Source organism: Triticum urartu, chromosome 3A, assembly GCF_056163025.1.
Source record: "Triticum urartu cultivar PI428250 chromosome 3A, HENAU_Tu73, whole genome shotgun sequence".
Taxonomy (NCBI): domain Eukaryota; kingdom Viridiplantae; phylum Streptophyta; class Magnoliopsida; order Poales; family Poaceae; genus Triticum; species Triticum urartu.
In genome coordinates, this window is record NC_141875.1 from 511,610,479 (window position 1) to 511,625,368 (window position 14,890).

The window sequence follows — 14,890 nt, forward strand, 5'->3', positions numbered from 1 at the left end:
TTAACGTGTTTTCTAACAAGCTTAAAAAGATACCCAAAGAGAAAAAATGAGAGTGATTGTTCATGAATTAACTCTTGTATCAAACTCATGACATATGCCTATTTGGCATCTCCGATGCGAACTCAAAGCCTATGTTTTTCTTTCTTAAATGATTAAAACCCAAAGTCTATGTTGTTGAGATATGCTTCCGCAAAATCTCAATATGGGTGCCAGAGTCGATATGAGCAACCAATATCTTGTTTGATTGCAGATCCTTGGAAGCTTCGTCATCATTATAATCAGCGTCCATTCCTGCCTGCTGTCCCTTGAAGAAAATTCCCGTTGATGTGCCCTTGTGCACACATCAGCCCCTAATAATGCTAAAAATCATCATTCATTGGTTTGCATACGCCCGCCACACAAGAGCGTCATCCTCGTATTCATATTGGCTGGTGAATGGCAATCATAAGTCCAATAATGGCGAACCAATAATTTAGTCCACGTAAGAGGTAAAAGTGGCCTCGTCACGTACAAATTACGAGCACCCTGCAAAACTCGAAACTGTACAGCCGTTATGCGTTGGCAAGCTAGCGTTGGCTTGAAAAGAGCTCGTCTAGCTAGACACGAAAAGAGGATCCACGATAGTTATCCACGTGATGCAAACTCACGGTTGCGTTGCGTGGCGTGACTCAACTGATCTGGCCAAAACTGGAGGTGGCCAGCTCGGCCAGCTTAGTACGATGTCGATGCCTCCCCAAATTGGAAATTGGAAATGGGACAGGGATGAGCACGCTGTGCCACTCGATGACTCGATCGTAGTACTACGTGACAGGGCATAATTCCACGTACCCATTTTATTTCCTTGATTGAAACGATACCGAATCCAGTCCACGCCGGGCTGCTCCTCCCATCCACTTGCGTCCTCGTGGGCGGGCTGGTGGGCCTGTGGGCGGTGGATAGTGCAACTTTGATATTTTTCGTCGGCCTAAAACGTACGCAGCAGGGTAAGGCCGAAACCTCCCCTCCCCAAGGCCAGCCAGGTCCGCGTCACCTCACCCGAATCCTCTGGAAACCGTGTGCCCTCAGCCTCCGTTTAAATACCTCCCCCATAAGCTTCCAGTCTGACAAATCTCTCTCGCTCAGCTTACGCCACTCCTATACTAATCCCCCCAAAAAAACTCTCACAGCTTTCGTCCCGACCCACTCTCGATTCCCCTCCCCGAAACGCCGCTCCAGGATTCAGCCGCGATCCGATCGCCGAGGCGACCGCGCCGTCCCGCCCACTCGATTCGGTCGTGTGCGCGCTAGGAAGTTCGTCCGTCACGCGCCTCGCGGTTTTGTGTTCGTTTTCCCGTTCTGGTTTCCTGTGGCTCGCTCGGTTACCGCTTTTAATCTTATAGCTAGCTCGATCCATCTGTGTTACTGTGTAGGTATGTGTGTTCTTCTGATTGCCTGCGCCTGAAGTAGATGCTGGTCATGACTAACTGCTTGATTGATGGATTGCTTGATTTTGGTTGTGGTGACTAATTTCCTAATTGGATTTAATCCTGCTCCTCAATTGGTTCGTTGACTGCTGCTTGATGTTATTGATGTGCATCCCGAAAATTCGATCCAGTTCACTTTAAACCAGTGGCGTGGGTTCCATCTATTTACTGGCCACGACTATTTCTATTTGGGCGTGTGGGATCATGGCTGCACAGAGCATTATCAGTAATTCACACTAGTACCATGTATTTATACATACGGCCGATGAAGCGGCATGAGCTGTGCAAATGGACTCCTGTTATTTCAGAAATTTTGAACTTCGTAGATCCTATCATACGTCCTATATTTTTGGATTGAACTGGCAACTTATATCCTTCTTGATCACACTCGTGCTGTTCTGGCTAATCCAAAAGTACCATGGACACTGGGCCACTGCATTTTGCTTCCTCTCCATGTGCCTGAAACGGTGCCCCTGTTTTGGTTCCTCATTCAACTCTCATTTGTGCTTTTGTTTTCGTTCACCAATTAAAAAAAAACAGTGGATATGCTTGTAAAAACGTGTTGAGGGCTCATTCTCGAAAAGAAAAAGAAAAACAAGGTTGAGGGGAAACTATCACTCTTCTAGACAAGTTACCTTCAGGCATCCTAGTTAAAGAGAGCATGTCCAGAAGGCAGCAACTTGCCGACTACTTACTTGCTGCGTGCAGCATTGGTTACTAATTTTTTTTACTGCTTTGGCACAGAGTTGGGGGAATTCACTTATGCAGGTTCTTTCAATGATGCTGCTTCACTAGTTACTGAGACGATCCCTATTCAGTAGGAAATTGTAGATAGGTTACATTTCAGGTACAAACCACTGAAGTCTTAATTAGGACGCTGGCTTTCTCAAGATGTTCTTGATGGGAGAATTAGAGGAAGTTTAGTTTATTTGCGGATATTGCACGACTTTAAACCAATGTTTGGACAAGTTTCTTCCGTTCAAGATGAAGCCGGTGGCTGCTGGAGGTAGGCTTCCTTGTAATCTGACTTCTTAAGGGACCTTTCTGTTCGATAAAAACATTCAACGACGGTACTAGCTAACACGTCAAAACCTTATCATGAAACCATCCCATCGCCTTCACTTTTTTTTTCCTGGCATTTGATGCTCTTGCCTGTTCCTCTTGCCAGAGAACGGGGGGCCAGCACCACGGTAAAACAGATGCAGATGGATCACTGTGTACGAATTGCTTGGAAATTCTTCTCTGGATGGATATCAGTTGTGTAATTTGTTTTCTCACAGCTCACAATCCAGCTAGTTTCTTCTAGCTGTGACTATGAGGTTTTTGCTGATTGGAGCAGTCCGGCGTTGCTTTGGTCTTGTGTCAATATGCCTGGTCTTCAGCAGTATTCAGCAACCAGAACTACATGCAGTGGTTTCCTCTGTGACTGCATTCTCTATCGAGAGTCATCCTGCTAAATGCATAATACTTGCAGGTATTTGTGTTGCATTTGCAACGCGATAGCTTTTGTGCTACCAAACAGCCGACATGGGTGCCGTGCAGCTCGAGTCTGTTGCTGCTCAACATGCACATGCTAAGCTAAATGTGGATTCACTTCCTCAAGGCCCTTCGTTGTTTGATGGAAATGACACAGCCAGGATTGATGGTTCTAAGTCTGATGAGTACGAAAGATTTGAGAAGGGATTAATGCAGTATGGGTATGTCCTATTATCTCATGAGTCAATCCGCTCACAGTAATGAGTTCCTTGATAAATTATTGTCGTGAGAACTTTACAAGCATGTGCTGTTGCAGATGTGCGCATTACCGAAGGAGATGCCGCATACGAGCTCCATGCTGCAATGAGATTTTTGATTGCCGGCACTGCCACAATGAATCAAAGGTACAATTTCAAGAACAATGTCTTGAGTTTTTAATTTTGCATTCATATTCTCAGTGGTTGTAAGGCCGGAAACTAGAATTGATGATAAGTTTGTACATGGGGTTTGATTAGAGCTTTGACTGTTGTTTATGCTGCTATTTGAATCTCACGGTGGAAAAATAATCTGATTTAGTACATGTTATGTGCTGATTCAAGGACACTATTAACATTAACGGTATGTTGGGAGCTATAATATCGTGTGATATGTCGAAACATCATTAACATTTAAGCTTGACAATTAATATGATCAAGTCTTGTTCTATCTCTTGATTTTTTTTCTGGATGCATGTAAGGTTTTCCACAAATGATCTATACTTTCTATTATGGTTTAAGTGTTCATATTTTTGTTCTGGAATGATTTTTAAAAATATAGAGAGTCATATTAACAGCATGTTGGGAGCTGTAATATCATGAGATAGAACACCATCCACATATTGTTAACCGTTGTTCTATTTCTTGGTACATCTCTTATACTTTGCTTATATTGTGTATAAGTTTTTTCGTAAAAGATTATGCGTTCTGTTACGGTTTAAGTGCTCATTATTTGTTCTGGATTTTATTTTATTTGGAAAATGTGGAGAAATAATGTACTATGTATTCACAGAATTCGATTAAAATTGATACTCCTAGGCGACATGAACTTCCACGCCATGAACTGCAGCAGGTTTGTTTTGTTTTGTTTTGAGGTATACCACTACTTTGCAACCCTCGTTACTCTTACAGTCATGCTGAGTTGGTTCTTGATCTAAGCAGGTCATATGCTCATTGTGTGGCACTGAACAAGAGGTTCGTGACTGAACCATAGTCATTGCTTCATAAAAGTAGTGTTTTCCTGTATAGCGTCAATGTATCATGACGATGCTTCTTGCTTATCTGTTGCCAGGTACGACAAATATGCATCAACTGTGGTGTATGCATGGGAAAGTATTTCTGTGAAGTGTGCAAGCTCTTTGATGATGATGTGAGTAAGAGGAGTTTCCAGTTTTGGGTGTTTTGTCTTCTTTGATCAAGTTGTGGCAGTATGCCGTGCTAAGACTTAATTTTGTGATTCCAGGTCTCAAAACAGCAGTATCACTGCCATGCGTGTGGAATATGCAGGTATGCAATTTTTTCCTGGATAATTTCCAGTATTGGAATTGTATGGATGTATCTCTCTGAACTATTTCTTTTTTAAACTTGTGTTTAAATTTGAATTTCGTTCTTATCTTTGCAGAATTGGTGGCAGGGAGAATTTCTTCCACTGCTCAAAATGTGGTAATGCGTCGCTCCTGTGTCTAAAATTGCTTTCTTGAAAGTACAATGTACTAGTATGATGTCATGTAGGAGGCTTGCTGCAGCATGTTTGTGCACGTATATTTGTTTGTAGACTTGTGCGGTTACACAATGTTTCGTGACTTGTAGTTGATTTGGCCAGAAAATAACAAGAATTGTTCTCAGAGATATTTTCATTTTGTTGTGCGTTATAAATTACTAGGTGAATAATGCTATATAGTATTTTTCAACTTTCAACTCCAAAATCCACGAATTTATTAGTCTATTCCTCAAGTTCTTTAGTCATTCTAAAGCCTTAACTATACTATAGTTCACTTCTGTTTTTGAAAGAGTGTACATTTTATTCGTGCTACCTTTGTTTAAAAAATCTCAGTTTAATCGGGCTTATGTCATTTTTTATGTTTACGAATCAGTTTCATATAACTGTAATCACTTTATTCCATTCAGTTGGTTTAACCCTTCTTGTTTATGTATCTCATGCAGGATGTTGTTATTCCAAAGTGTTGAAGAACAGTCATGCATGTGTTGAAGGAGCCATGCATCATGACTGTCCAATCTGCTTCGAGGTTGGTGTTCAGTTGCTCATTTGTATTGCAGCATATTGTTTGATGAATGGCTTAATTTCTGATTTCAAATTATCTTCTGGCTGACCCTGTCATGATTTCCAGTACTTGTTTGAGTCGAGAAATGATGTCTCTGTTTTGCCATGTGGTCATACAATTCATGAAAAATGCCTGAAAGAGATGAAGGAGCATTGCCAGTAAGTTTAACTTGGCCTTTCGATATACGCTGGTTTATCATGTGTAGAACTAGGCCTATGGCAGCTGCCATGTCTAAAACCAAATTTTAGATTTGCATGCCCGCTCTGCTCCAAGTCGGTATGTGACATGTCGAAGGCATGGGAAAGACTGGACGCGGAACTAGCGACTCTGTCAAACTCCTTCGACGATAAAGTGGTAATGTTCTCGTTTCACGTCGTTTTCTCATACGAGCATCATACTCGGCACATTGTTAACCAATTTCATTGCTAGATAATTTGAACTGAAAAGTTAAATATGTTGGCCGCTGCTGATCCACTTTTCCTGGTTGTAGGTTCGCATATTGTGCAATGATTGTGGGGCAGTATCAGAGGTGCAGTTCCACTTAATTGCACATAAGTGCCATAGTTGCAAGTCGTACAACACCCGGCAGATTTGAAGTAGTGAAGCCCTGGAGGGATTGTACATTCTTCCTGGAAGTTGGTGAGAGTGCTACGGCGGTGGAGATTCATTCATCTACGTGATGTTTGCTGCGAAGGCACATCACTGGACAATTTATCTGCGTCCACTGCAGTTAGCAGCCGTGGTTGTCCTTCATTAGTTTCTTCATCGTTTCTGTTAGTTCAAAAAGTGTGTAACAGTTTCCGCGTTTCCGTTCAAGCCTTGCATATTTCAGCACAACGTGGCAGACTGGTAGAATTGTGCTCTACTCGATTGGCATCATTTCCTCGGCATTGGTCAGGTCTGCAACGGATAGGATCTCCTCTCCAGGGAGAGTGGTGTGTGCATGCAGCAGGCTGTGTGGCGTAGGGTTTATGGTTGCAAAATGTCTTGATCAACAATTTCAATTTCAGTGATCACCAAGTTGGGCTGTCATTTCCGGGCCTACATTGTTGCAGCTTTTTCATTCAGTTTATTGCATGCCTTGCCGGTTAATGTTCCTGGCACCTCTTTGGGAGGATTGTTATCTGAGCAATGCTGTTGATGCAAAAGCTCGGCAGAGGCAACTCCTCGCTAGGCGTGGAGTCGTGTAGGTTCCTCGAATGGCGGTACTGCCAATGCTAGTTAGGGTTCTTGGGCTTCATAGAGATGTTATTTTAGGACTAAAAATATTTGTTTAATCGTATGCAACTCTTTTCTTAGAGATACATTCTGTATAAGTATTTCAGCTCAGTTGAAATTATGAGATAGATTTCCCCCGCAAAAAGAAAGAAGTTATGAGAAAGATTCAATTATTCTAGTATGTTGTAGCAAAAAACATTATTTCAATCATATTGTACACAAGAGGGCAATTATGCAAATGTTCAAGTCCTCAAACAGAAAAAACTGAATGTTTTTTTTACAACACACATGTTCATGTCTTTTATACGTGTACACAAAATTTCGTGAAGAAACAATGTGTTGTGAGTTGTGACCTAGGAAAAAAAAGTGCCCTACAAAGCTTATATTGTATTTTGTCGTATCATTTGTAGCTTCACAAAAATTTACACGCAGTCATAACAAGTTTGTTACAAAAGAAAAATTAAGAAATTTTGTACCCCTGAAAGCAAAAAAAAAGCCCTTGTGTCACAATTATGTGTTCTTCCTATTTCAACCTTTCAAAAAGAAAAAAAGATCATATAAACTTGCAAAGCCAACTTGTAACGCCCTCGATGCACTCACTACAGAGCATGACATGGCAAACTAAGCATACACCCATCAAGAATACATGGCATAGAAACTAGACATGGCAAGAACAATATAGCATGCACGGATCAATAGCAACATACTCGGCAAAATCGCTAACAAGTCAACAATCTGTCAGAATTCACGAAATAGCAAAAGTAGAGCTCGATTGACTCAAGGTAGGGTGCTCCATAATTGCAAACAAAGACATGGATGGATAGAGCACCACCATGTTAACAAATCATCCTTACTGATCATCCTCAAAAGAGGCATGGATCACTAGGAAACAACATGAACATATGGCATAACGACAAAAACAGATCAAGGACTTAGTGAAATTCTAAGTCACTGAAATCAGCATTACCGATTGCACTACTTTGCAAGCTTGTGCTAGTCACACACATATCACAAAAATACATGGTAAGCACTTCTGTAAAGATGGCATGGCATATAACAAAACTCATGTAGACCTCAGGAGCATATCATGCACACATTAATCAGGGCAAAAATGACAAATATCTATTTGATGAAACAGATCTGGCAATTTTATCACATAGCCCTCTTCCAACAGCATTTCGGGCATCAAGATGAGCTCAAATGAAAATGATGTAATGAGAGGAAATGATGTACTCGTTGAGACGAACATTTTGATATGCCACACGCGCAAATCGGAGCTACGGATGTGGAGTTACGACATGAAGAAAATCGCTAAAAATACTGAGAAACTGGGGACTTAGTGAAATCTTTACCCTCCGGATCTAGGGTTTACTGTTCACCGATCCAGATCCAGTCGCGGTACTGTAGCTGACGGCGCTCGAGGTCACCGGCGAGTGCGGTGGTCACCGGAGGAGAGCCGTCCGGCGATGGGGCGGCGGATCCGGCGAGAGGGAAGCGGCGACGCGGCTCTGCAGGGCGTCGGGACGCCACGGTGACGTCGGCGAGGCAGGGGCAGCGAGGTGACGATGGAAGCCACGGTGGCCGGCGATGGCGGACGCGGTGGCGCGAGGCAAGTCCGGCAAGGGCGGGCGCCGGCTCGGGGGAAGGGGAAGCGGGCGCGGGCGGCGCTCGGCTCGGGCCGGGGAGGGAGGCGCCGGCGGAGTGACACATGGCAGCCTACGAGTGGCTGCGGGTGGCGGCGGAGAGGCGTCTGACGCGGGCGGACATGTCCGGCGCGGCGTGAGGAGGATTCTAGGGTTAGGGGGGAGAAGACCCGTGATTTCGGAAAGGGGTCTATTTATAGGCCTAGAGGGAGTTAGGAAGCTCAGAATGAGGTGCGGTTTTCGGCCACGCGATCGTGATCGAACGCTCTAGACGATGGGAGATGTTTTGGTGGGTTTTGGGCCAGATAGGAAGGGTGTTGGGCTGCAACACAAACGAGGCCTTCTCGGTCCCTCGGTTAACTGTTGGAGTATCAAATGAAATCCAAATGGCACGAAACTTGACAGACGGTCTACCGGTAGTAAACCAAGGCCGCTTGGCAAGTCTCGGTCCAATCCGGAAATGTTTAACCCCCACACACGAAAATAGGTAGAAAGGGGCACCGGAGGAGATAGGAGCGCCGGAATGCAAAACGGATAACGGGGAAAATGCTCAGATGCATGAGACGAACACGTATGCAAATGCAATGCACATGATGACATGATATGAGATGCATGACAAAGGCAACAACACACGAAGACAAAACCCGAACCCGAGGAAATAAAATAACTTAGTGCCGAAAATGGCAAGAGTTGGGATACATATAAGGTAAATTACATCCGGGGTGTTACAACACTCCACCACTACGAAAGGATCTCGTCCCGAGATCTAGGACTGGAAAAACGCCAGGTACTCAGAATGAAGGTGATCCTCGCGTTCCCAGGTAGCTTCACGGTCGGAATGGTGTGACCACTTGACTTTGAGGAATTTGATTGACTTATTGCGAGTCTTGCGTTCAGTCTCTTCAAGAATAGCAACTGGGTGCTCACGATAAGAGAGGTCTTCTTGGAGATCAATGTCTTCGAAGTTGACGGTGCGGTCAGGGGTCTTGAAGCACTTGCGGAGCTGAGAGACATGGAACACGTCGTGCATGTTTGCAAAGTTTGAAGGAAGCTCGAGTTGATAGGCGAGATCGCCTCTCTTGCTGACGATCTTGAAAGGACCCACGTATCTAGGGGCAAGCTTCCCTTTGATACTGAAGCGACGAGTACCTTTCATTGGAGAGACACGGAGGTAAACATGGTCTCCGATCTCAAAAGCCAAATCACGATGCTTACTATCATAGTAGCTCTTCTGGCGCGATTGCGCTGCTTTGAGGTTATCACGAATGACCTTGCACATCTCCTCTGCCTCTGTGATCAAGTCATTTCCGAGAAGTTGACGTTCACCGGTTTCTGACCAGTTAAGAGGAGTACGGCACTTCCTGCCATAGAGAATTTCAAATGGGGCCTTGCCCGAACTTGCTTGAAAGCTGTTGTTGTAGGAGAACTCGGCATATGGAAGACAATCTTCCCACTTCATACTGAAAGAGATAACGCAGGCCCTGAGCATATCTTCGAGAATCTGATTGACACGCTCGACTTGACCGCTAGTTTGAGGATGAAAAGTTGTGCTGAAACGGATGTTGGTGCCCATGGCCTTCTGAAAAGAATCCCAAAACTTGGAGGTAAAGATGTTGCCACGGTCTGAAGAGATCAACTGTGGAATGCTGTGCAGAGAGACAATCCGAGAGGTATAAAGCTCTGCCAATTGAGCTGCTGTGATAGACTATTTGATAGGCAGAAAGTGAGCCACTCTAATGAGTTTGTCGATGACAACGAATATAGCATCATTGCCACGCTTGGACTTTGGAAATCCCGTCACGAAGTCCATCTCAATGTGGTCAAACTTCCATTCTGGAATGGCAAGAAGTTGGAGGAGACCAGCTGGTCGTTGGTGTTCTGCCTTCACTCTTCTACAGACATCACATTCATTCACGAACTGAGCAATCTCGCGCTTCATTCGAGTCCACCAATAAGTCTGCTTGAGGTCCTGGTACATCTTCATACTCCCAGGGTGGATAGAGAGGAGTGAATTGTGAGCCTCGTTCATAATGACTCTACGAAGGTCACCTTTAGGCACAACAATGCGATCCTCGAAGAAGAGAGTATCCTTGTCATCAAGGCGATAGCACTTGTACTTGGGTTGACTCTTGGCAATCCCAATCTTCACCTTCTTCACCATAGCATCAAGAAGTTGAGCCTCACGAATTTGATCTTCCAAAGTAGGAGAGACTTGAAGGTTGGCGAGGAAACCTTGAGGAACAACTTGCAAATTGAGTTTGCGGAAAGCTTCATAAAGCTCGGGTTGGTAGGGCTTGAGAATCATACTGTTGCAGTAAGCCTTCCTGCTCAATGCGTCAGCAATCACATTGGCCTTGCCTAGAGTATATTCGATGTTCAGATTATAGTCTTGAATCATTTTGACCCAACGAGTTGTTGGGGATCGTAGCAGAAATTTAAAATTTTCTACGCATCACCAAGATCAATCTATGGAGTAATCCAGCAACGAGGGGAAGGAGAGTGCATCTACATACCCTTGTAGATCGCTAAGCAGAAGCGTTCAAGTGAACGGGGTCGATGGAGTCGTACTCGTCGTGATCCAAATCACCGATGATCCTAGTGCCGAACGGACGACACCTCCGCGTTCAACACACATACGGAACGGAGACGTCTCCCACGCCTTGATCCAGCAGGGAGGAAGGAGAGGTTGAGGAAGAGAGTCCAACAGCAGCACGACAGCGTGGTGGTGATGGAGTGACAGTTCTCCAGCAGGGCTTCGCCAAGCTCATGCGGAGGAGGAGAGGTATTGGAGGGGAGGGACTGCGCCAGGTTCAAGGGGTTGTGGCTGCCCTCCCACCCCTCCACTATTTATAGGTGGGGAGAGAGGGGGCCGACCCCCCTTAGATCCCATCTAGGGTTGGGGCGGCGGCCAAGGGGGGAGGAGTGCCTCCCAAGTCAAGTGGAGGCCCTCCCCCTTAGGGTTTTCCCTCTCCCATGCGCATGGGCCTTGGGGGGGGCTGGTTCCCTTGGCCCATTAAGGTTAGGGCACCCCCCTACATCCCATTCTGCTGTATTGGACGTGGTGGAACATTTTCTGGACCTCCGGACCCTTCCGGAATCCTCCGGAACCTTCCAGAAGCTTCCCGGTACAATACCGGAAAAAACCGAACTTTTCCCGGAACCCGAACAACAACTTTACATATATAAATCTTTACCTCCGGACCATTTCGGAACTCCTCGTGACGTCCGGGATCTCATCCGGGACTCCGAAAAATATTCAGTAATCACATACAAGTCTTCCTAATAACCCTAGCGTCATCGAACCTTAAGTGTGTAGACCCTACGGGTTCGGGAACCATGCAGACATGACCGAGACAACTCTCCGGCCAATAACCAACAGCGGGGTGTGGATACCCATGTTGGCTCCTACATGTTCCACGATGATCTCATCGAATGAACCACGATGTCGAGGATTCAATCAATCCCGTATTCAATTCCCTTTGTCCAGCGGTATTGTACTTGCCCGAGATTCGATCGTCGGTATCACGATACCTTGTTCAATCTCGTTACTGGCAAGTCTCTTTACTCGTTCCGTAACACATCATCCCGTGATCAACTCCTTGGTCACATTGTGCACATTATGATGATGTCCTACCGAGTGGGCCCAGAGATACCTCTCCGTTACATGGAGTGACAAATCCCAGTCTCGATTCGTGCCAACCTAACAGACACTTTCGGAGATACCTATAGTGAACCTTTATAGCCACCCAGTTACGTTGTGACGTTTGGCACACCCAAAGCACTCCTACGGTATCTGGGAGTTGCACAATCTCATGGTCTAAGGAAATGATACTTGACATTAGAAAAGCTTTTAGCATACGAACTACACGATCTTTGTGCTAGGCTTAGGATTAGGTCTTATCCATCACATCATTCTTCTAATGATGTGATCCCGTTATCAACGACATCCAATGTCCATGGTCAGGAAACCGCAACCATCTATTGATCAACGAGCTAGTCAACTAGAGGCTTACTAGGGACATGGTGTTGTCTATGTATTCACACATGTATCTGAGTTTCCTATCAATACAATTCTAGCATGGATAATAAACGATTATCATAAACAAGGAAATATAATAATAACCAATTTATTATTGCCTCTAGGGCATATTTCCAATAGTCTCCCACTTGCACTAGAGTCAATAATCTAGTTCACATCGCCATGTGATTAACACTCACAGGTCACATCGCCATGTGACCAACATCCAAAGAGTTTACTAGACTCAATAATCTAGTTCACATCACTATGTGATTAACACTCAATGAGTTCTGGGTTTGATCATGTTATGCTTGTGAGAGAGGTTGTAGTCAACGGGTCTTGCCATATTCAGATCCCTATGTATTTCGCAAAACTTTATGTCATATCGTAGATGCTGCTACCACGTTCCACTTGGAGCTATTCCAAATTGTTGCTCCATTATACGTATCCGGTATCTCTAATCAGAGCTATCTGGATAGGTGTTAAGCTTGCATCGACGTAACTCTTTACGTCGAACTCTTTATCATCTCCATAACCGAGAAACATTTCCTTATTCCTCTAAGGATAATTTCGACCGCTATCTGGTGATCCAGTCCTAGATCACCTTTGTACCCTCTTGCCAGACATGTGGCAAGGCACACATCAGGTGCGGTACTCAGCATGGCATACCATATAGAGCCTATGACAAGAGCATAGGGGACGACCTTCGTCCTTCCTCTTTCTTTTGCCGTGGTTAAGCTTTGAGTCTTACTCAACTTCACACCTTACAACTCAGGTAAGAACCCCTTCTTTGACTGATCTATTTTGAACTCCTTCAAAAACATGTCAAGGTGTGCGTTCTTTGAAAGTATCATCAGGCGTCTTGATCTATCACTATAGATCTTGATGCCCAATTTGTAAGTAGCTTTATCCAGGTCTTCCTCTAAAAAACACTCTTCAAACAACCGTTTATGCTTTCCAGAAATTCTACATCATTTCGAATCAACAATATGTCATCCACATATACTTATCAGAAATGTTGTAGCGCTCCCACTCACTTTCTTGTAAATACAAGTTTCTAGCAAACATTGTATAAACCTAAAAGCTTTGATCACTCCATCAAAACATATATTCCGATTCCGAGATGCTTGCTCTAGTCCATAGAAGGATTGTTGGAGCCAGCATACCTTTTAGCATCCTTAGGATCGACAAAACCTTTTATTGTATCACATACAACTTTTGTTACGAAAACTTGGTAAGAAAACTTGTTTTGACATCCATCTGTAAGATTTCATAATCGAAAAATACAGCTAATGCTAACATGATTCCGACGGACTTAAGCATCGCTACGGGTGAGAAATTCTCATCGTAGTCAACTCCTTGAACTTGTGAAAAGACTCTTTCCCACAAGTCGAGCTTCATAGACGGTAACATTACCGCCCACGTCCATCTTCTTCTTAAAGATCCATCTATCTCAATGGCTTGCCGATCATCGGGCAAGTCCACCAAAGTCCATACTTTGTTCTGATATATGGATCCTATCTCGGATTTCATGGCTTCTAACCATTTGTCGGAATACGGGCCCACCATCGCTTCTCTGTAGCTCGTAGGTTCATTGTTGTCTAACAACATGATATCTAAGACAGGATTACCGTACCACTTAGGAGTAGTACATATCCTTGTCGACCTATGAGGTTCGATAGCAACTTGATCCGAAGCTTCATGATCACTATCATTAACTTCCTATTCAACAGACGTAGGCGCCACAGAAAACATCTTTCTGTGTTGCATCACTCTCTGATTGAAGTAAAGGTTCGACAACCTCATCAAGTTCTATCTTGCTCCCACTCAATTCTTTCGAGAGAAACTCCTTCTCGAGAAAGGACCCGTTCTTAGCAACAAACAATTTGCCCTCGGATATGAGATAGAAGGTATACCCAACTGTCACCCTTGGGTATCCTATGAAGATGTGTTTGTCCGCTTTGGGTTCGAGCTTCTCCGGCTGAAGCCCTAAGCATCGCATCCCCAAACATTAAGAAACAACAACTTTGGTTTCTTGCCAAACCAATGTTCATATGACGTCGTCTCAACGGACTTAGATGGTGTCCTATCTAAAGTGAATGCAGCTATCTCTAACGCATAACCTCAAAATGAAAACGATAGATTGGTAAGAGACATCATAGATCGCACCATATCTCATAGGGTTCGATTACGACATCCGGACACACCATTACCTTGTGGTGTTCCAGGTGGCTTCAACTGTGAAACAATTCCACAATGTCTTAAGTGATTGCCAAACTCATAACTCAGAAAATCCCCTTTTGATCAGATCGTAGGAACATGATCTTATTGTTATGATGATTCTTAACTTCACTCTGAAATCGCTTGAACTTTTCAAACATTTCAAACCTGTGCTTCATTAAGTAGATATACCTATATCTACCCAAATCGTCAGTGAAGATGAGAAAATAGCGATATCCACCGCACGCTTCAATTCTCATTGGATCACACGCATCAGTATGCATGATTTCCAACAAGTCACTTGCCCGTTTCATTGTACCTGAAAACGGGGTCTTACTCATCCTGCCCATGAGGCATGGCTCGCATGTGTCAAGCGATTCAAAATCAAGTGACTCCAAACATCCATCGACATGGAGTTTCTTCATGCATCTTACGCCAATATGACATAAGCGGCAGTACCACAAGAAAGTGGTACTATCGTTATTAACTCTACATCTTTTGGCGTGAACATGTGTATTACTACGACCGAGATTCA

General features: G+C 44.2%; 1 protein-coding gene across 1 annotated transcript; it reads left to right on the forward strand.

The window, feature by feature from the left end:
• The first annotated feature begins 1,090 nt into the window (after positions 1-1,090).
• Positions 1,091-6,288, forward strand: LOC125544763 (putative E3 ubiquitin-protein ligase RZFP34). Its single transcript, XM_048708513.2, has 11 exons — positions 1,091-3,160; positions 3,256-3,343; positions 3,987-4,046; positions 4,136-4,168; positions 4,266-4,343; positions 4,437-4,480; positions 4,596-4,636; positions 5,138-5,220; positions 5,323-5,414; positions 5,505-5,610; positions 5,747-6,288. Exons 1-11 carry the CDS (start codon positions 2,991-2,993, stop codon positions 5,849-5,851), a joined length of 900 nt encoding a protein of 299 aa, XP_048564470.1. The 5' UTR covers positions 1,091-2,990; the 3' UTR covers positions 5,852-6,288.
• Positions 6,289-14,890: the final 8,602 nt, after the last annotated feature.

Coding starts and splice junctions, on each gene's coding strand:
- LOC125544763 (XM_048708513.2), top strand. CDS start 2,991: ATGGGTGCCGTGCAGCTCGAGTCTGTTGCTGCTCAACATGCACATGCT. Junction 4,169..4,265: donor TGTGTGGCACTGAACAAGAG/GTTCGTGACTGA, acceptor ATCTGTTGCCAG/GTACGACAAATATGCATCAA. Junction 5,415..5,504: donor GAGATGAAGGAGCATTGCCA/GTAAGTTTAACT, acceptor ACCAAATTTTAG/ATTTGCATGCCCGCTCTGCT.